This window comes from Cryptomeria japonica, chromosome 9, assembly GCF_030272615.1.
Source record: "Cryptomeria japonica chromosome 9, Sugi_1.0, whole genome shotgun sequence".
Classification (NCBI taxonomy): Eukaryota; Viridiplantae; Streptophyta; class Pinopsida; order Cupressales; family Cupressaceae; genus Cryptomeria; species Cryptomeria japonica.
In genome coordinates this window covers 472,594,288-472,618,182 of record NC_081413.1, presented here as the reverse complement: position 1 = coordinate 472,618,182, position 23,895 = coordinate 472,594,288, and the positions used below count along the sequence as shown (strand labels likewise).

The following is a 23,895-nucleotide window of genomic DNA, read 5'->3' as shown; positions in this document are numbered from 1 at the left end:
CCACCTTGTTGAATTTAACTACATATGTTATGGCAGGGAGAAAAACATATAAATATGATTATGATGGCCATCATTACCCTATTGGGGAGGTGAAAAAAATTCACCCTTCCTTGGTTAGCCCATAACAAGCACCATATTCCTTAAACATCCCTCATAGACAGGAAACAAATTAATCCCTCCCAGATTAATATCAGAGATAATATATATATATATATTTTATGGTTTTAAATTTCCTTTCCTCATTAAATCAAATTTTCAAATTTTTAAAATATTACTTTATTAGAATTCAAATAAAACTATTTTAATTTTTAATACATATTTTCCTAATTATAACTTTATTTATTTTATTAGTAATTTTACACATCAATATTTAATTAAAAATTTATTTCACAACCAATCTTTAACCCTATATTTTTAAAATGTAAGGAATTACAAGATTACAAAATTAGAAGTCAACTTTCAGTGATGAGCACATATCATATTCAGTTATGATACAGTCGTAGTGTTTCAGTCGTTTCTTAAAAACCCAGATCCCAATTTCGCTAAAATTTTCACAGAAATTAGAAATCTTTGAAACGCAAAAACCCAGTAAATTTTTTTAAAACCCAGTTTCTATTTTTAAAGATACGTGCGACAGAATTCATAAGTCAAAGGAAGCTGTCTATAAATGTTGAACGCAGCAATAAGAATTTATATTTTGTCTTGAAATTTATGAACTTAAAAGGCAATGGATGGCAGGGAGAGGTTAATGTGGCTGCAGAATTTCATCGCCCATCTTTCCCCAATTTGCTATTGTCTTCAAACCCAAACACATGGAGGAGGCGTGGTAGGGTGTAGGAGAGAAGAGGGATAGCAGCAGACCAGAAATTTATGGTAGACAAAGCATATTCTAATTTAGTCGCTACTCTTATTTTCCTATGCTTCGACATACACTCAGAATTAAAGATTTGAGATCATGAAATCAATTAAATAAAATCTATTAAAGACTATTAAACATGTCAGAAAATAAAACCTGGATGAGAGAAGATGGGGAGAGATATGCTCACAATTGGAAGACGTCCTTCCTCACACAATGGCTTCCAAAATTTGCAGAGAGAAATTGAGATTTCCAGCCAGCTTGATGTGGAATAAGAAAATCTTCCCTATATTTATAAACATGTAGGCTAAGTTATGAAGGAATAAATTCTATTTTTTTTTAATTTACAATTATGATGCATGATTCCAGTTTTAAATAAAAGTTAAGTTCTAATCATAGACCTCTCAAAAATAAGATTCTAAATAAATCACAAATTCATGTGCATATCTCGTGCATTTAGTTTTTCTAAATTTAACTAATTGTATTAAGTTTTTGAAAATAAGATTAATTTTATAAATTTAGGAAATACTGAATTTAACTAATTTTTAGAAGTCAAATGCATGACAATGTTATTCATAATTTATTTTAATTTAAAATCTAATTTAATTACTAAAATATATATTTAGTTCTCTAATTATGCATGTCTCCCTTTTTTTTTTCATCTCTCAACTAATACTTTCTAATTTAATGGTAATTCTAATTTATTTACAAACTCAATTGCATGTTTTAATTATTCAAGATTTGGTCTTTCTTGAAAATCTACTAATTACGCATGATTAACTAATTTCATGCAACACCAATTTGCATGTCATTTATATTCTTAATATATAATTTCTTCTAAATATTAATATTACGCATGTCAATATTAATATTTACGTTTTATCAATTTAATAAATTGATTACTTCTATTTAATTTATTTCTATTATAATTATTACTTTAATACTAGTTTGTTTTTATAAATCAAACCATTGAATATTCTCCTCAAGGAATTATTTTCTTTAATTTATCTCTTATTTATCATATTTTAATTACTCAATTAATTTCAACCTTTGATTATTTATTTTTGATTAATTATATTTTACTTATTTAATTCTCTAATCAATTTATATTAATTCCCCAAATTAATTATCTAATTAATATTTTTGCACAAGGTTCCATTCCTTAGGTCACTGCTGGCGAGCTAGAAAGCTCCTCCTCGGTCATATGTTTGCCTTCGACGGTTAACATGCAACCAACTTATACTCGACAGAAGTTGTTAGATCACGATATATTATCATTATCACATAAAAATCTAATAAAACATCATCATTAAATACCGATATGAATCATAGCATCATCATTAAATACTGATATTAATCATAGCATCATCATAAATAACTAACCACCATTAATGTCATTAAATACCATCCAACATTATTAAAAAAAACTAATCAAACCATCATGTGCAAAATACCAACAGTAACAGTGTCTGACACATACAAGTAAATCCAACTAGAATAACCTAGTTGGTAATACTTCAAACGTGCCCATGACAATTCCTTTTCATGAAGGCTGGAACTTTTACATGCTATGCAATCAAACAAGAAGGGGTTCTAGGTTCTGATGTCATATATCTCCCTTTGCTAATCTAATCCCTACAATTATTACTTGTTATCAGATTCTGAAGTTAACCAAAAATCATTGCCCTTCATACTTTTTGTTTTTCTAGAGATCATATTTTTAGATCAGTTCTGATTGCAGTCACGGATATTGTAGAGAACTATCATACTTCTAACCAAAGTTTGAAAACTTGGACTTGGCGCGGACTCAGCAGCCCAAAATAGGACTCGGACTCGGGACTTGGGACTCGGCAAAAAACTTGTCTAGGACTTGGCAATAAACAAAATCGTAGTTTTACCTCCCAAAAACAATTAATTCATTTAGAGAACATAAAAGCCTAACTTGACTATCAATTTGTCATATTTCAAACATTACACATGTCATATGATCTCCAAACACTCAATATTTGAAATTTCATAATTTATGCTCAAGTTTCAAACTTTCAAATGTATAACAGCATCATAAATTTATAAATGCAACCAAATACACTCTACATCTTCCTCTTTCCCCTTCTAATGTAACTCAATTTGTCAGGCCATGAACTAAAAGGTGCTACAGTATCTAAATGATGATGAATTGTTTCTTCAACATTTTCTTTTTGAATCTCAAATGCTCCTCTTCTCCTCTCCTTCCTTTCCTATTGTGGTGTTCAGCCCTGTTTTGGTTAAGATTGGATTACAGAAGTGAAGGAAAAGTCACTTTTTAATGTTTTTTTTAACTCCCTTTTGGGCACCCAAGCAGACCTGAGAGTCCATGCCCAAAACTCGGCAGTCTGAGTCTAGGACTTCAAGAGTCCTGGGGGGAGACTCGGACAAGTACTCCCAGAACTATTCCGGACTCGCTTCGGGAGTCAGTGGCAAGTGGACTCGGCTGGAGATAGGACTCAGAGGTCTGCAGAGTTTTGGAGAGTCCTCAAACTATGCTTCTAACTACTGAGAATTTAGATAACATGTGATGAAACATGGCTGTTACAATTCTGAATACGCTTATGCAATTATCAGCAAGGATGGAGCTCATATATGCCTCCAAGATGATTATAATTAAGCAGATCATTTCACAATGCATAACTTCATGTGGGAACAAAGGGATTGCCATGTCCCTTTTTCAGAACTTAAAGGATTAACAATATTTTATGTTGGACCCAGTCACTTTATTTTGTAAAGGGCAACTTAAATATTATTATAGGTTTTATCATTTATGTAATGTTTATATTAGTGTTTTTAACTCTTTACTTAAAATGTTATTCAAAAGGAGCCTTTAGATGTAGTTTATAAGTATCTGTAAATACTTGGATGGAAAAGTAAATTAAGTAATAAAATAAAATAAAAGATAGGTCTCAAAGTGAATGCCGATAAAAGAGAGGTCAAGGCTCTCATGAAAGCATGTGATTTTATTATTTTGATTATTTCTTCCATTTAAGGACAAAAACCTGTGATATTGGAGATTTGAAGGATGAAAAACCCTCTTGGTTTTCCATAACGGGATTTGGGGACAAAAATCTCATATCTTTTGAGGCAATTCTATTCAAGGATTACATTTGGGCTTATTGATTGTAGTTGTTTGGTTCATAATTGCAAGTAGATTGTACCACATTATCAAATCAACATTTTTTGCCAAGTTTTCAAGTTTAAATGTTGCTGCTATAATGTCGCTACAGTGCAGCTATAATGATTTACATTTGCAGTTTGTGGATATTCCAATCCTTAGTTCAGCTGCACTTTTGAGGTTTTCAGCCATTGTTAACATTGTTTTTAGCGCTTCAAGTGGCTGCAACAGCATGTTGTGAATGCTTTCAGTTTCAGCCACCCTTGGTGCTGCACCTAAGCTTTATAGTGAATGTTTGCTGTTGTAAGTCAAACTAGACCCAAGTCTTGCTGTATTTTTGAGAGTTTTAGAGTTTTCAGCATTGTTAGTGTAGTTTTCAATCATCTAGCATTGTTCCAACAGCCACTGCACCACTCGGGAGCCACTGTTCAGTCCTAGCACTAGCCATTTAACAGTTATTTGCGTATACCTGCAATTATTACAGTCTGATTTCACATTATTCATGCTGCCATATACAACACCCTTGTTGAAATTCATTGATTGGCCACCATACAGCTGCATGAAGTTAGATCTCCTTATTTGTAAACGAAATTACATCATTTTGTGTTGGTATTTGAGCTGATTATAAATTGTTTTCGTCTTTGGACATTGTTGTCAGCTGTACACAGTTCTTGCTGCTGTTATACCTTTATTCTTGCTGTACTTTTTCAATCATTGAAAGTTTCTGCTGTTGCAATATCATTTATAATTAATTGTGAGGTTGCATACAACGTTTACATATTTGTATAAGCTAATAAATAGTTTAGATCTGTTGTTTACTTGTTTAATTTGCACAGAAAGCTCTCTAAAAATATAAACCAGTATTGTAGGATGTTGTTTTCGCTATTTGGGAATTGCATGTTTGCTTGACAAGGATTCACAGTGATCATATTTTGCTAATCATCATTAATTTCAGTACACTTTGGCGTTGGTATTTGTTTATTATTACAACCTGCACATTGTTTGAGATTTCATCTATTTTCCTAAGTTCTCATTTGGAACATTCCAAGGATGTCACAAGATATTTGAAAAATGTATGATGTTATAGACTTGCAATTAATCTGATATAATGCTGTGCCGTATTTGCTTGAATGGGAAAAATACGTCACACAGTTTTACAATAGTTTATGATTTATGGTTGTGACTTTTGTACTTGCTTGAAACAGGATAATTTTCTGGACTTTATTTGTCCCAAATGGCAGCTTTGAGTATTGTGTTATGGTGTTTTTTTGTTACATCTCAGAGATCCTATGTGCATTGTAAAAGTGGGTGCCCAAAAGCCATAGTGAGACAACCTTAGGAAAATAAGTTAAATCTCAAACAATGTGCAGGTTGAAATGATAAACAAATACCAATGCAAAAGTGTACTGAAATTAATGATGATCTCATCTTTGTAGATATTGGAAGCATCTAGTGATTTCTTGCCTTGTCTGACCCAAATTGACAGCTTCAGTTTCTCCTTGTATATTGACATGGATATCTTGGTTGCATCTTCAAAGCACTCAATATATTTTGGGTGTTTGGTGCATGTAGTTATGCAAAGCTTGCTATGTTGAGTTTAAAGTTACTTTAAACAGGTGCTCCCTACTTCTGGTTTACACAAAAAAGATTTCCTTGATCTTTAATTTACTGTAGCTAAGAAAAGAGCTTTTGAAAAAAACCTATTCAATTTCTGCATCAATGTTTTTGATCACATTATGTGATCCATCATTAGGATGGGAATAATGATGATGATGGATCAAAAAGTCTGGTCTGAATCATTGATTGAAAATTTGAATATAATGTGTTTCAGAAGCTCTTTGTTTAATCTCATGGATTATAAAAACCTATGTTCATTAAAATTATCATAGTTTTCAATTGAAAGCATCTTTATCAATATTATGTCCATTCAAACAAATGTCTTTGAGGGAGTTGGCAATGAAATTTAAGTTGGATCCCTTTGCACGGTACTTATGTTAAAAGTGCTTTGGCAAATGTTAAAACACAAGGTGTGTTTATGCTGATTCATAGAAAAATCTCATTGAACTTTCTCTTTGGTTTGGCTTTTACTTGAATTTTGCAATTTAGCTGCGTAAATCATACATAGATGGCCATACTCTACTCTAATTTATTGTTGAGATGGATTAAGGTTTCTAGGGTTTATAAGTTCAGGGATTGGGTTGTAGCATAATGAAAATTTAAAAGACATACACAACCTATTGAATTATCCAATGACTTGCATGGAATGAAGGTAGTGACTATTGTGAGAAAGATACACTGACGAACTACCTGAAGTTTTAAACAATTTTGTTTTGTTTAGTGGCCAGTGGTCCCCATGGTGTATTCATTGCAACAGTGACTGAGCAATTTAGCATTTTATTATTGTATCTGAGTTGCCATTTGGACATCTTGGATATTTTGTTTGAGGCTTATAATAGAATATAGATCTGCTATAAATTTTTCTTGAACTAGGTTCTTCTTTGTTTTATAAGTAATATAAGTTGGAAAATTTCTAAAGGAATTTGTGTGGCATGTTTAAGCTTTTAGTAATTACTAATTTGTTGCCAAACATTTCATTGGTACAAATAGTTATATCATGTATTAAGTATACATTTAATTGCTACAAATGGTCATCTCGTTTTTTGAGCATATTGCAGGCCTCTTACATTGTATTGCTTTCAATATTTTTAGTTGCTCCAAGATTGGGGTTTTAAAAATACAATGTTTTTCATTCAGAAAAAACACTAAAATGCTTTTATCTTGTGATATGTTTTTAGGCTTTTCACAAAGAAAAATGTGTGGGGACTATTGTCTGTAAAATGGGTCAGCATAGGAATACATTTCGAGGTTACATAGCAATGCTGGTTGTAATCAAGCCTTACAGAGGAAAAAAGATTGGTAAGCTCTTTGTTTGGTGTATTCTTTAATGATTTATAGAAGAAAAAAGATTATTAAGCTCTTTATTTAGTGAATTGTTTAATGCTAGTATGTTTTCACTCTTCTTACAGTTATCCATGCTCTTGCTTCTGCATAGTACAATTGTGTCATCTTTCACTCTTTTCTATGATAAGGCCTTTAAAAAAAACAAAAGAAAAGTAGATAGGTTGAAGAACTTAATCAAATGTCTTACTAAGTCAGGAAGAGGTAGTTTCTTCTAGTAAATTGAGTTCATGAATAACCATTACGGATTGGGAATTTTTCTCTTTTATTAGTTGAAGTTCATATTCATATTTTTAATTGAAGGAAAGTGAAATAAAAGTCTATTAGTAAAAGTATTTAAATTTGATGATATAATAGAATTTCATCAAATTTGTTTTTTTAAATGTCCTACCTTTTCCTCCCACTAAAGGTAAAGGAAAACATGGCAAGTGTGCCTTGAATTTACTTAATTGTGTTTCTCCTTGACATATTTGGAAGATGCAAAATTGTAAATCTTACTAGTAGCCAAACATATTGTTGTGGCACTAGCGCCTGTGTGCCATTGTGAGCCTGCCTTAGCTTGTAGGGCCAGATTGGTCCAAGACCTATATCATACATGTTCATAGAGTGGAAACTGTATACTCAATGATATGAAGATTAACACATAAGAGATATTAACATTAGATGTACACAACAGATGAATATGGGAATAATCTGTATTTTTCTTGCAATTGAGCAATTGTTTAACAATATTGTAATAGAGAAGGCTCTTCAGCAATATACATAATTCACATTGTGCATGGAGTTGGGCCCCGTCAATAATGCTTGGTCATTGTTTTACAAGAGAACAATTCCCTACCCCAGCTCATGACACCAGTTTAGTCACCCCATGACGAGAATTCACCATACTGATATTGACCTTCATGATGCCCATCAACCCTTAGATAAAACCTTTGTGCTCCCAAAGAGAATGCTTCCTATAAACCTTCCCTACAATGAACCCCTTGGCTTGCTACAAAGACCTAAAGACAATTGATTTGCCTTTAAGTTCACTAGAACACCCACTCCCTGAATTCTCAACTTGCCAACAACATCCATGTGCTCTCGGCCATAGTGTTCTCCTAGAACACTCTTTATTGAAGTCCTTGACTCCTCTACAAAACCCAGTGATATCTCTCCTGCCATCAAGCACACAAAGACATCCAATCCTTGAATGTCGATCTCGTGCATTACACTTCTTAGAAATCATTTGTCCCAAAGAAGACTTGTCCACTTTGCCATCGCTAGGACTCACCCAGCAATTCTCTTCTTTGCTGAATGCTTTATTAGTTCTTAGAATGTTTGCAGAACACTTTATTTTTAGAACACGCCAACAATTGTTACTGTCCACATTACGATTCCTTTTGCTTCTTTCTTGAAGATATAAAGGTGGGCTCTCCATCTTCCTTTTTGAAGTTAGAGTTATGCTGGAGGTCACTATTTCTGAATTCATCAACCTTCCTTAGCTGACTCCTAGTGTTCCTGATAAACATGTTTGCTTTGAACCCAATGCAATCAAGCTATCAATTTGAGACACAATAGCCTCCTTCTTGATCTGATAAAAGCATACTCAATTAGCTTGATATTCCCCATCTCAATTCTTGTGAGCTTGAAGTGGCCCTGCCATCCTCCAAGTAATGATGATGTATCCTTAACTAACTTGGCAATCCTCTTCGTAGATGGATCCTCTGCTATTAATGAGCTTGTATCCTCCTCGAATACCCAACATGCTTGCTTTCTTGATTGGTACATAGTTTTGGGTGGCACTTGCATCTACCATAGCTACTGTTGTTGTTTCCCTTATAGCAACAAGAAGCAAAAATAGTCTCTTTTTTGGCACCGCTGACTGTTCCTGCGATCGTCTTTGTTGATGGATTTTCTGCCTTGGATGAGCTTGTGTCCTTGACTTTATGACCCAGTTCCTTTGCTTGTTTGATTGATTAGTAGTTGTGAGTGGCACTTGTATCCACCATAGCCACTGCTAATGTTACCCCTGTGACAATCTCCACGAACTACAACTTCCTTTCCAGCCTCTTTGGCTTCTCCTCAAACTTCCTTGTTGCATTGAGGAGTTGTATTACACCCATTCCAAGTGTTTTTTCACTTGATTACTTCATTATCGATCAAGTTCATATGCCGTCTCTCTGTACAGTTGCAGAAATAATGATGCTGCTTATGAAACAGAAAGTTGCTTTCTTGTCCTTAGAAGCCTTGCTTGACCATGCACCCCTTGCTGGACATTTAATCAGAACTTGTAGACTATTTTTCCTTGAAAACTTTTTGTTGGAGAACTTTTCCCATTTGGGCATGTTCTCAGTTCTTTGAGGCTGCTTCCCTTGTTACGCCTCTCTACAATGGCACTACCATTCTTATATGTGAAAGAAAAACAAAAAGGATAAGGCTGCTGTTTTCTTCTCTATCCAATCAGAAATGATAACTTTCCTTTCACTGTAGACTGCTATTTAAATGAGAAAAACAAAAAGGATAAGACTGCTGTTTTCTTCTTTATCCAATCAGAAATGACAACTTTCCTTTCACTGTAGATTGCTGTTTAAATGTTTTTTTTTTAATATATATTTTTTATTATTTTCTAATTGTTTACAAGGCAGATATTTTATTTTATAATTGTGGGGTTTGCCATGCACATGATCTTTATCTTGATTTTTTAAGAAAAAGAGCAAATGGCTGCACTAGATAAAGATTACTTCCTCTGCTTCAATTTTATTTTTAAAATTCGATATCCATCAGCGTATTTTACGTAGATTTTTAAAAATATAGGTATGCTAGTTGTAGTCCCCAACCATAGTGTTTGTGAGGTGCTTCCTCCTTGAAGTCTAACAAATGACTTGTGGATCCTATCATGATGGATAGGTTCTGTACATTTTGTAGCCTGAGCTCGTTTTGAGCCCATTGCCCCTTTATGAAATGTAATTACCGCTCTTGCTACGACATGTGTTTTATTGAGGTTGAGAATGTCTTGATGTACTCTGCTGCCTCTTTTTTATCAACTCCATAAGCTGCTTGCAAGTCTGCAATGCAAATTTCTGTGGCCAGAATTGAGCCTTCGATGTGTCTTTTAGATCTTCTCAGTTTTCCATTGACCCTTAATGTGTCTTGAGATCCTCAAAGTTGTCCATTCCACCAGTCTTGCTGGCCAATTTATGTTAACTCAAGTTCTACATCAATGCTTCACAGACACATTGAGATATGTAGTTGTTCTCACCCTGCCTCCTATATAAGACTTATTAGGCACTCCTCCATGTCCCAGATGATGTTCTTGAGAACCTTGTTAAATGCTCTGGTTCCTTGATCATCTATTTGAATGTACCACCCTTGACAGTCATGACTTTTTTTAAAAGAATAAATCACCAACTAGCTTTGTCTGGATGATCACACTCTCTTTCAGACACTCTTGGCAGCCTCTTCACTTCCCGCTCCAAGGAAGAGAAGCAGTATTCAAATTTCCTTAATCTTTAACACATTCTAATTTGTTGCTGATTCACTGCTCTACCTTCATACCAACTTCCTAAAGAATGACACTCTCCCTCTCACCCCAAATCAATCAAAAATACCTTGCCTGTTCTGCTAGCCACTGGTAAAGGTAGGGATAACCATGGAAAATACCAGAGTATGGTAGGTTTACTGGACTGACTAACTCTAAACCTAGATGATATCAAATTGTGGCAAGGGCCCTGCATTGCTACCAACTTAGCTTTGATTCCAACTGTCAGGTAGGTAGTGTGCACGTGGCATTGGTGACCCTTAGTTAGCTTACACAAGATAACTAGATTGCTCTGAGGCCAGAATTTTTTTTGGTAGCATGAATGGTCCTTGCTCACATACAGACTATTGCAGTGAAAGTGGTATCCCCAATGGCATAACATTTGACCTAGAAGTGTTCACATCAATTATACACAACTTATGAATTGGAGAGAGTGTATTTTAATTGCAAGTGGGCAAGTGTTGAACAGTTTTACAATAGAGCAGGCCCCTTGCTGATATACAGAATTTACAATGTGTACTGAGTTGGTCCCTGCAATAATGCTTGGTCATGACTCACTAGTTTACAATAGAACAATCCCCTCAGCATGTTTGAAACAGAAGTTACCATTCCTTGGGCTCCATGCAACTGCTATGCTGACTTTAATGATGCATACAAATCCACAAGTAATAACCTTGTGCTCCTAGTTATAATGCTCTCTTTAAAGTTGCCTATGACAAATTCCCTCAGTTGCCAGAAAGACCTAAAGGTTAGTACTCTGCCTCTAAGGCCAGTAGAACAACTAGCTCCCTGAATGCTCAACTTTCCAACAACACCCCTGGACTCTGGGCTACAGTGTCCTCCAAGAACACCCTTTACTGAAGTCCTCGACTCTTCCACAAGACCTAGTGACAGTTCTCTTGCTACCAAATACACAAGAGCATCCACTCCTTGAATGCAAAGTTTCCTAAAGAACAGCTCTCAGAACTACCTAGGTTCCAATGAAGAACACCCTTTACTGAAGTCCTTGGCTCTCCCACAAGACCCAACAGTTCTCTTGCTAACAAATACACAAGGGCATCCACTCCTTGAATGCAAAGTTTCCTGCAGAACAGCTGTCAGAACTACCTAAGTTCCAGTGATGGCTTGCTCGGATTACCATCACCAATACCCACTCCAGATACTTTTCATTTTGCCATTATAATGCTTATTATCTCTCAGAATTCTTGTTCAACACTTCTAGAACACAACAATGTGGCGAGGTACTCTTATTCCTTGATATATATGGTAGAGGCTGTTAAAGTTAGTAACCTCAGCAGATATCATGCCTGTCGAGCTCTTCATGTGCTTTCTGTTTGCCTCTTAAATAGTTGTTATGAGTTTTGGTTTCATCTTCCTCTAGCTGTCACCGACTCTAGCTGGACAAATGTTTCCTTTCCTCCGTTGAAGTTCTCCAGCTCATGGTCTTTGTCGGTGATGATTGGCTTTCCACTTTCCATTTTCTCCTTCTTGCAGGTCTTGGTGTGTGCTATATATACTTTTTCCGAGTGTTATGTAGAGCAGGATTGACATTCTGTCTTGATGATCTCTTGATTAAAACTTCATGAGTTGGATGCTGTGACTATCTCTATAATCTTCAGGGAAGATTATCTATATTCAGCTGTGTTCTTTGAGGTGTACTGATTCCTTCTATTGTCTTTTTCACATTATTTTGTAAGGAGTTATTCTTTCTGACAGTCATCTTTTATTTATAGCACTGTTGATCATTATAAAAATGACTGTCTTCTAAGTGTGACAGATTTGTACTTATTTTGAACTTCAATAAAATCTTTTTTGGTGTGGCTGGGTTTTTCACCCTCAGGTGGAGGGTTTTCCCGGGATAATTTGTTGTGTTCTTGTTCTTATAAGCTTTCTTAAGTTCGTTTATCTGTGTCTATAGCTATCTGATTTCAGTTTTGAACATGGTATCAAAGTGGGTATAAAAATAAGATCTGAAAACAGATTGCTTAGTTTCAAAATTTTCTTTATTTGGAGTTGTAGTCTGTTTATTTTTAATTTTTTTCGTCATGGTGAATGGACTCAAAGTTGAAGACAGACTGGATGGTGCAGCCAATTACACTTCATGGAAGTTCAGGATTCTTATTGTGCTAGAAGAGAATGATCTTCTTAACTATGTGAAGTCTGTTGTAGATGAACCTTCAGATGACACAGAGAAAGCTCAATGGAGAAAGAATAATCTCATGGCTAAGAAAATTCTAATTGATTCTGCTAAGGATCATCTAGTACTTGTTATATCCAAGTTGAATTCAGCGAAGGAGATGTTCGAGTGTCTTCAAAGTTTGTATGAATTCATCAGTACTAGTAGAGCTCTAGCATTGAGACGTCGACTCCATATGAAAATGGCTAGAGCTGAATCTGTTGTTTCTTTCTTAATGAAGATTACTGAATTAAAAGATCAGCTTAATACTATTGGTGATTCTATTGAGGATAAAGATCTTGCTATGCTACACCATTTTGTTGAGGATTACCTAAGTTTGATCGATTAAGGGCTGATTGCATTCAAGAGGAATGCAGATTGGAGGCAAGAGGAATGCAGATGTAAATCTCATCATGAAGAAGATCATGTTCTTGCTGCTCATACGTCTAAAAGAAGAGGAAGGAAAGGAAACTTCAAAAGGAACAGAGAAAGAAATTCTGATTCAGCTCTTGAATCTAAGAAAAGAAAGCATCTCTCTAGGGTTCAATGCTTCAAATGTGACAAATTTGGTCACGTTGCTAGAGAATGTCCTACAGACCCAAGTCTCAAGCTACTGCAACTAATGTTGAAAATGTTTCTCCTCATAGAGAGTCTAGTGAAAATCTAGAAGGATTCTTATTTATTTATGCTCTCTCCAGTAACATTCCTATTGATAGTGATACATGGCTTATTGATAGTGGAGCCTCCCGTCATATCATTGGTTATCGTGAACACCTCTCCAACTTGAAGGAAAAAGATTCACATCTTCAAGTTATCATTGGTGATCATGCATGTTATTTTGTGAAGGGTGCTAGTTCTATTTCTTTTTATTTGAATTTTGGTATTCCTCTTCTTCTGAATGATATTCTCTTTGTTCCGAGTATTAAGAGGAATCTGATTTCTATTTCAGCATTAGAAGACAAGGGTTATCATGTTGCCTTTGTTGATGGAAAAGTTCTTGCTTGGAAGAAGAACACAACATTCAGTCTACTCGTGAGATTGGTGTTCGTTATGATAGTCTTTACAAGCTTTCAGCCCGTCCTATTCAAGCTTTAGCTCATGATTCTACAAGCTCAAGTGAGCTCTGGCATAAAAGATTTGGTCATCTAAATTTCAGAACTTTATCTTCAATGGAGAAGGTAGTTGTTGGTCTTCCAAAGCTGAATCAAAACCATGAAGGTGTTTGCAAGGGATGTGCTGTAGGTAAGAATGTTAAGAGTACTTTTCATAGTTGTGAAAATAGAGCAAAGGATATTCTAGAATTAATTCACTCTGATTTGTGTGGCCCCATGTCAGTTGCTTCCCTCAGTGGTTTTTGGTATTATGTTATCTTCATTGATTATTTTTCTCCTAAGTGTTGGATTTATTTTCTTAAGTCTAAAGAATTTGATGAAGTGCTGTCCAGATTTAAATAGTTTAAAGCTCTTGTTGAGAATTTATCCAACAAGAAGATTAAGATTCTAAGATCTGATAATGGGGGAGAATATGTTTCTGGTTTGTTTCATAACTTTTGTGTTGAAGTTGGGATTAAGAGGGAGTTCTGTGTCCCTTATAATCCTCAACAAAATGGTGTAGCTGAAAGAAAGAACAGGACAATTGTTGAGGTAGTGAAGGCTATGATTCATGATCAAAGTCTTCAAACATTTTTATGGGCAGAAGCTTGCAGCACAACAATATACATTCAGAACCGTAGTCCTCATCAAATTCTAGACAACATAACTCTAGAAGAAGTTTTTTCAAGTATTAAACCTAACATTAGTCACCTCAGGATTTTTGGATGTCCTGTCTATTTTCATGTTCCAAAAGAGAAAAGAACTAAGTTAGAGCCTTCAGGAAAGAAAGGCATTTTTGTTGGTTATAGTGAATCTTCAAAAGCATATAGAATTTACATTCCTGGTCAAAAGCAAATTGAAATCAGCAGGGATGTGTCTTTTGATGAAGATGAAGCTTGCAAGAAATCCAAAGAGTCTTACATAGAATTTGATAGAGAAGACTTTGAGCCTCTTCAAGATATAGATATGGCTGATCCGGATTCACCTTCTGAGATTCAGAGGGAGAATACAAATTTAAAAGACTCTGCTGATCCTATTGATTCAATTGATTCTATAGATACTTCTGCAGGTCCCAGTAATATTTCTACTAATAAGAAAAGACCTTTGTGGGCTCGAAACACTATGGAAGAGGCTGAAAAATATGCAGCCCCTCGTGGCACATTTAGAGAGAGTAAAAGGCCTAATAAGTTTGTAGGATATGTAGCCTTATGAGTCATTTTTTAGCATCCAAGCCTTCTAATTTTGAAGAAGCCTCTAATCATCAAGTGTGGAAGGATGCCATGATGGAGGAGTATCAATCTATTATCAAAACTGATGTATGGGATATTGTTCCTAGGCCCAAAGGTAAATTTGTTGTTTCCTCCAAGTGGCTGTTTAAAATTAAACATGCAGTTGATGTGAGTATAGAAAATTATAAAGCTAGATTTGTAGCTAAAGGTTTTTCACAAAAGGAAGGTATAGACTATGAAGAGACTTTTGCACTTGTAGCATGTTATTCTTCTATCGGAACTATTATTGCTATTGCAGCTGTTAAAGGGTGGAAATTGCATCAGATGGATGTAAAGACAACATTCTTGAATGGTGGTGTAATTGAAGAAGTTTTTATTGAGCAGCCAGATGGTTTTGTAATTCATAAGAAAGAATCACATGTATGTAGATTGAAAAAGGCCTTGTATGGCCTTAAGCAAGCTCCTCGTTCTTGGTATGAAAGAATTGATCGATATTTGTTGAGCTTGGGTATTCTAAAAAATGATGCATATTCAAATATTTATTTCAAGGTAATTGATGATAATGCCTTAATTTTAGTTCTATATGTTGATGATTTATTTCTTACTGGAGAGGATGATCTCATTGCTAGATGTAAGAAAGAGTTAACTTCTGAATTCGAAATGAAAGATCTTGGTTTGATGCATTATTATCTTGGTTTGGAAATGTGGCAAGGACCAAATGAAATCATTTTGAGTCAAGGAAAATATGCCATTGATATTTTGAATAAAATTGGTATGTTAGATTGCAAGTCTATGGCAACTCCCATGGAAGCAAATCTAAAAAAGTTACATGAGTTTGCAGCTAGTTTAGATTTAGCTGATCTTACTATGTATAGGCAATTAATTGGATCTTTGATGTATTTAGTCAACACAAGGCCTGACATATGGCAACTCCCATGGAAGCAAATCTGAAAAAGTTACATTAGTTTGCAGCTAGTTCAGATTTAGCTGATCTTACTATGTATAGGCAATTAATTGGATCTTTGATGTATTTAGTCAACACAAGGCCTGACATATGTTATACTGTTAACACTCTCAGTTAGTTTATGAGTGAGCCTAGACAAATTCATTTTGTTGCAGATAAACATATATTGAGATATGTACGTGGTACTGTGGGATATGGTTTGAAATATATACTTCTTGTGGGGGTCTGAAATTGCAAGGTTTTTCTGATTCAAACTGGGCAGGATGTGTACCTGACAGGAAGAGCACTTCTCGTTGTTGTTTTAGCTTAGGTTCAGCTACGATTTCTTGGTGCGACAAGAAGCAATCATGTGTGGCCCAAAGTACAACAGAAGCTGAATATGTTGCAACTGCTACAATAGCTAGAGAAGGCAATGTGGCTTCGTAAATTGCTTGCAGGATTGTTTGGACAGTTTTTGGAACCTACTGTGATTCATTGTGATAACCAAAGCTATGCAAAGCTTTTGGTTAATCTCGTTTTTCACGATAGAACCAAGCATGTGGAAATCAAATTTCATTACTTGAGAGAGATATGGTTCAAAGGAAAGCAGTGGAACTCAAATGCATTTGCACAGAAGAGCAAACAGCAGACATTCTTACCAAGCCACTTCTTAGAGTGAAAATTTTGTTATTTTCGAGATAACCTTGGTGTTGTAGAGAATGTTGGTCTTGTTGAGAGAGAATATCAACTTCAATGAATTTTTATTTATATATGTTGTTAATGAGTTCTTCTCTATGAGAGAGAAGTTTGAGGTGAAATCCCTTGTAATGCAATTTTCTCTATGATGGAGAAATTTGAGGTGAAATCCCTTGAGGCTCTTTCCACTTATGGGGGTAGCCATGGTGGATGTCATGTTGAGAGACTCCATGACAACATCACGTTGAGTGACTCCGTGATGAGAGCTTGTGTTATTTCACCTATGGGAGTAGCCATGGTGAACATCATGTTGAGAGAATCCATGATGCCTATCACGTTGAGAGAATCCATGATTAAATTTTGTTGTTTGTCATGTTGAGAGACTCCATGACTTGATTCTCTGTTAATTATTATTTTTTTGTTAAGAGGGAGTGTTAAAGTTAGTAACTTCAGCAAATATCGTGCCTGTTGAGCTCTTCATGTGCTTTCGGTTTGCCTCTTAAATAGTTGTTACGAGTTTCGGTTTCATCTTCCTCTAGCTGTCACTGACTCTAGCTGGACAAACATTTCCTTTCCTCTGTTGAAGTTCTCCAGCTCATGGTCTTTGTCGGTAATGATTGGCTTTCCACTTTACATTTTATCCTTCTTGCGGGTCTTGGTGTGTGCTATATATACTTTTGCCGAGGGTTATCTAGAGCAGGATTGACATTTCGTCTTGATGATCTCTTGATTAAAACTTCATGAGTTGGATGCTGTGACTATCTCCATAATCTTCAGGGAAGATTATCTATATTGAGCTGTGTTCTTTGAGGTGTACTGATTCCTTCTATTGTCTTTTTCACATTATTTTGTAAGCAGTTATTCTTTCTGACAGTCATCTTTTATTTATAGCACTGTGGATCATTATAAAAATGACTGTCTTCTAAGTTTGACAGCTTTGTACTTATTTTGAACTTCAATAAATTATTTTTTGGTGTGGCTGGGTTTTTCACCCTCAGGTGGAAGGTTTTCCCAGGATAATTTGCTGTGTTCTTGTTCTTATAAGCTTTCTTAACTTTGTTTATCTATGTCTATAGCTATCTGATTTCAGTTTTGAACAGAGGCTACCATGCATGTATATGTCTTTTTGTATGACCTTATAATCTACATTAATTTACATGAAAGTATAAATATATAATTCAGGGTTTTGATCAATGTATGCATATGCTTGTTTGGCATGTTTAAAGTATCAGGTATATGTACATTAGATTGGTAGAGCATATGATCTAATGTTGTGTGTCAAGTTTATAAATTATGCAGATGTTCTTAACTTAAATGATGGTTGTTATTGTCTGAACTCTGTAGCAACAGAGCTTGTAACTAGATCCATCCAGGTGATGAAGGAATCTGGATGTGAAGAGGTATGGTTTATGCTCTCTTTAGTAAATTTTTTTTTCAGATTTTGGGAATTAGTTTTGCCTTGTATTATTTTTAAAATAAAAGTGATTTATTAAACCTGCCACAATTGATCAAGGTTTCAAATTTGTTTCAAGCATTCAACTGTAGGTTGTGTTACGTTCTTGACCTGAAATCTGTGATCTTGACCAAAAATTGTAGTCAAAAGGGAAAGATAGGTCATTTATGTGGGGACTGGGACAGGGACGCTATTTTGGAACAGTGTACAAGTGTGTATAATCAAGCGCATTGATATATTATATTTAAATATAGTGATGGCTGCAATAGGCTTGCTTTTTTTAATGTTTTTTCTTTTAAGTTTCTGCTTTCCATGTGGCTGGCCATATCTCATCATCATACAATTATCAGCTCCTGCCAATGGAGAGGTAACAGATCAGTTTTTTGTGCCATATGTCCATGTTCTCTTGCTGTTAACATGCTTTCTTTCGTAGCTTCTTTTATTCATTCTAAGAATGTCATTTCATTTCATCTCCACCAAGATAATACAAAGTCCTGAACCTCAGTTTTCTGGTTACATTACTGAAAAGCCATACAGCTGAAACCTGAAAATCTCAAATCTAATCTGAAAATATGAAATTTGATTTTTTGAAGAAAACTGTGTTTAAACTTGAAAAAAACACTAGAGTATTTGAAAAATAAGAACAACATTGAGATATTTGGCAAAAACATTAAATCAGAATGTGCATTGTTATTAAAGGAGTATTTCAGATAGAAGACAAGATTAAAAAAGTCAGTAAGTAGGTGTGTTGTGAAATATGGTGAGCACAAAAAAGCTCCAGATTATGCCATTATTGCAGACAATAATAAAATGATTTCTGATATTATTCTTTGGGATGATATTTCTTTACAATAAAGTTGCTCTATAAAGGCCTATCAACTTTCTGATACCCAACAACTACTCTACTCAACTGCTTATGGGAAATGATTCCCAACTACGTAATTATTAAAACAATGCGAGACACGCAATGGATTTCAAAGAATTGATTGAATTGACAGAATGAGCAAGACGCTCATAAATAATACAAGAATATTTACAAGAATAGCAAGTTTCTAATAAGAAACTATTGAGAAGATCGAAGACGATCTAACCAAAATAGAATATACACTATTGAGCATTAATACTAAAATTAACATTATTTTAATATTCTATTACCCTCCCTTAATGCTCAATCTATTAACTACACCTATAGACCCCCTGAATTTTACAAATTTATCAGGACCAAGGGGCTTGGTGAAGATGTCTGTTGGCTGCTCCGAGGTAGGAACATACAGCAACTGAATGGATCCGTCTTCAACCAGCTGTCGAATATAGTGACAATGAGTTTCCACATGCTTGGTTCTTTCATGGAAGACTGGATTCTTGGCGAGTTTGAGCACTCCCTGATTATCACAGAACAAGGGAGTAGGACCTGCCTGGGAGACATGCATATCCGCAAGCATTCGTCGAAGCCAAACCGCCTCACAAGATGCCTTAACTGCTCCCCGATACTCTGCTTCTGTCGAGGAGAGAGCCACTGCCTGCTGCTTCTTACTAGTCCATGTGACAGCACCAGATCCCAAACTAAACACATACCCTGCTGTAGACTTACGGTCATCAACCGAACCTGCCCAGTCAGAATCCGTGTAGCCACCGAGTATAGGATCAGAACTTCGAGTGTACAGAAGTCCATAATCAGGAGTGCCACTCACATAACGCAGCACACGCTTCGCTGCTAACCAATGATCAGCCTTGGGAGCTGTCATGAAGCGTGAAATGTAGCTCACTGCAAAACTGATGTCAGGTCTAGTGGCAGTAAGATAGATGAGGCTGCCCACTAGTTGCCTGAACAGAGATTCATCCACAACTGGTGAGGATGACTGAGCTGAAAGTTTGAGCCCGGGTTCCATAGGAGTAGAGGCAGGTTTGCAATCTTGCATTCTAAACCTGTCCACAAGACTTCTGGCATACTTGGACTGAGAGAGAAAGATACTGTGCTCAGTCTGCCAGACTTCAACTCCTAAGCAGTAATGTAGAAGTCCCAAATCTGTCATATCAAAGGTACGGCACAAATCCTGTTTGATCCCAGTGATCAATTGTGCTGAACTGCCAGTAATGATTAAGTCATCCACATAGACAACTACAAACAGAATATCATTACTAGAATGCTTGATATACAAGTTTGCATCAGATGGACTCCGCTGAAAACCATGATCTGTCAGGTACTTATCAATTTTCATGTACCAAGCCCGAGGAGCTTGTTTCAGACCATAGAGTGCTTTGACTAGTCTACAGACCTTCTGTTCTTGACCAGCAACCTTGAATCCTGGGGGTTGCGTCATGTAGACTTCTTCCTGTAAGTCACCATTCAAAAAAGCACTCTTGACGTCCATCTGATGGACTTTCCAACTGAACTGGGCTGCCAAGGCAAGAACGAGCCGTATGGTACTCATTTTGGCTGTAGGAGCAAAAGTCTCCTCATAGTCAATGCCTTCTTTCTGTGAGAACCCACGAGCAACAAGGCGAGCCTTATACTTGTCTAAGGTTCCATCAGCTTTGTATTTGACTTTGTACACCCATTTGCAGCTAATGGGCTTCTTCCCTGAAGGAAGATCAGAAAGGGCCCAAGTGTGATTCTTCTGAAGACTCTGGAACTCAGCTTCCATAGCCTGTTCCCACTCAGGTATACCTTTAGCCTCTGAGTATGTCTGAGGCTCAAAAACACTGTGTATGTTAGCCATGAGAGCAAAATTGACTGTATGCTGCTGTTTGCTCTTATTACGGGAGGTTCTACCCTCAATGAGCTCAGTATCCCTGAGATCACCAATGGTCTTGGCCCACCATTTAGGCCGGAGAGTAGAAGTGCGAACATCTGGAGGAGCTGGAAGAGGCTCAGGATCAGGAACAGGAGCAGCAAGAGGAGGATTATTCTCCAGAGGGAACTCAGGTAGTGCGTCATCGAAAATAGATTCTGCATCATCCCTCCCATCAGGCGAACCTAATGGAATAAGAACACTGTGAGGCTGATCCTCAGAACTCTGCTCAGAAGAAGGTGACTGAAAGAATCCTCTGTCTTCATCAAATACAACATCACGACTGAAGATAAGACGTTCAGTGTCTATATCTATCAGTCTGTAGGCCTTATGGTGATCACTGTATCCTGTCATCATGAGTTTCTGACTTTTGGAATCCAACTTGGAGCGCTTAGCATCTGGAATCCAAACATAGGCAACAGAGCCAAAAACCTTCAGGTGGCTGATCTGAGGCTTCCGACCAGACCAAACCTCTTCTGGAGTCTTCCCCTTAACAGCCTGAGTAGGAGAGCGGTTAAGAAGGTAGACAGTAGTAAATACTGCTTCAGCCCAATACTTATTCGGAACACTCCTGTGTTGTAACATAGAGCGAGCCATCTCAACAACCGTACGATTGCGACGCTCGACAACACTGTTTTGCTGAGGAGTGTAGGGTGTAGTCAACTGGCGTTTGATGCCATGGGTATCACAGAAGTTGGAGAATGCAGAAGAACAAAATTCCCCCCTGTTATCTGTCCTAAGAGTAATGATACTATGTCCAGACTCTTTTTCAACAAAGGACTTAAACTTCTGAAAGATACTAAATACATCCGATTTATGCTTAAGAAAGTACACCCACATCTTTCTACTAAAATCATCTACAATAAGCAAAAAATATTTGCAACCGGTAACAGAAGATGTATTCATAGGACCACAAATATCAGCATGAAGTAATTGAAGTACCTTAGATGCGCGCCAAGACTTTCCATGTGGGAATGAAGTCCGATGCTGTTTGCCAGCTTGACAGGCGCCACATACTCCAAGATGCTGAGTCTGAATATCAGGTAACCCTGAAACAAGTCCCTCCCGAGATGGCTGAGAGAGATATTGAATATTGAGATGTCCATATCTCTGATGCCACAAAGTGCTGAGAGGAGACACACGAGCTGCCAGAGCCACTTCAGGAGAATCACTAGTGTCAAGAAGCCTATATAGGCCATGATCCTCTAGACCAACAGCAACAGTAAGACGAGTCTCCCGATCAATGATGGAACACTTGTGAGCACTGAACACCACATCTAGTTGAGGAGAATTCCTCATAATCTGGCTGACAGAGAGCAGATTAAGTTCCATTCCAGGAACATAGTACACATTCAGAAAAATGAGAGTCCTGCCACCAGACTGTATCTGAACAGTGCCTTTGCCAACAACTGTATACTCCTCACCTCCGCCAAAGACAACGGAATCACTGAAAGGTGAGAAGTCTGTAAACCAATCACGCCGATGAGAAAAATGACGTGATGCACCAGAGTCGATGTACCAAGCAGAAGACCTGGCATGATCTGAAGACCTCTTAGCCATAAAGGCATAAAAGGCAGACTCCTTCTGCTCGGAATGTTCAGCAACATGTGCCTTCTAGTGTGACCCTCCCTGCTTCTTTTGTTCAAAAGCGAGCCTTTGACGGCAATCTTTCTTCATATGGCCGTACTTGTGATAGTAATTGCACTGCACATTCTTCTTCTTAGCTCCATCCTGTGTCTGAGAAGAGCCGTTCTGCTGAGAAGACTGAGAGGACTGAAATTTGCCTTTATCCTTCTGAAAGGATTGAGCTGTGAAGGCATTTTCCGAGGAGGCTGATGTAGTACCACTACCAAACTGTTGTTTCCAGCGATCCTGCTATAGAAGTTTGGTGCACAATTCTGAAAACTTCAGATCAACATTAGTGGAAGTAATATTGAGGGTCTCAATGAAGTGTTCATACGATTTCGGAAGACTTTTCAGAGTGATTACTACCATGTCTTCTTCCTCCATAGTCCGACCAATAGCTTCGAGCTGATCTCGAATGTCCTTAATCCTCGTGAGGTGTTCCTGTAAGGACATACGTTCGTCCATCATAATGGAGAACAGCTGATTCTTTAGAAAGAATGCTCGGCTCTTGTCGGATGTCTCATGCAATTCCTTCAGATGCTTCCAAATGTCAGAAGCTGTCTTGCCGGAAGGAATCTGCGGTAACTAATCATCAGTCACTGAGAGTTTGAGAAGCATAATTGCCTCCCGATTGCGTTCATCAAACTTATCTTGGTCTGCACCAGGTGTACTAGGACTGAGCTCTTTTCCCAAAACAAGCTGGTCAAGACGCCTATATTCAAAAATGGTCAACATACGCTGTTTCTAGATGTTGTAATTGTGGCCATTAAAGCGTTGACTGCCTTCTAACATCAGGTTGGTGAGAGAAGCCATTTGCACGTTTCCCAAAAAAATTCCCGGCTGACCCAAAAAAATCCAAGGACAACCCAAAAATGCGTGCAAAAAACCTAGAAGGATTCTCCTGTCAGAATCTAAATCCACGGGCTCAAAAATCGAGGCACCCAGAAAAAACGGACAACTACCCAGATTAGGTTTCGAAAAACCCACCAAGAATCTGCAAGAAAAAATTATTTTCGATAAAAAAATGAAGGTAAACACCTTAATCGAAAATTGCAGAGGTCGTGGGCGCCATGGTTTTCACAGAAAATGTCATCGGCGTTGCAGAGAGTGGCGAGTTGCAGGGGGCGACGCTGGAGGTGGCGACGCCGAAACCTGCAGACGTGCACAGAGCCGAAGTCTGTTGCAGGTCACCGAACAACGCCGTGACTAGGTTGCAGGTGCCGAACGACGCCGGGAACAGGTCGCGACGCCGGAGGTTGCGAATAGGCGAAGCGAAGGTTGCAGACGACCCTGCAGGCACGCGAACACAAATCGCGAAAAAACGCGACGACCCTGCAAACACAGGTTGCGAAAAAACGACGATCCTGCAGGTCGAGGACATAGGTCGCGACAACATGCGACGATCCTGCA

At 37.0% G+C, this 23,895-nt stretch overlaps 1 protein-coding gene across 3 annotated transcripts in view; it reads left to right on the top strand.

Annotated features, from left to right (window-relative positions):
- The window catches only part of LOC131075951 (N-alpha-acetyltransferase MAK3), a 40,416-nt gene that overhangs the window by 5,796 nt on the left and 10,725 nt on the right, over positions 1-23,895 (top strand). For all 3 annotated transcript variants that reach the window (XM_058012938.2, XM_058012939.2, XM_058012937.2), the window contains exons 2-3: positions 6,797-6,917; positions 17,959-18,014. In XM_058012938.2, coding sequence (XP_057868921.1) covers positions 6,797-6,917; positions 17,959-18,014 — 177 coding nt within the window. The remainder of the gene's footprint in view (positions 1-6,796; positions 6,918-17,958; positions 18,015-23,895) is intronic.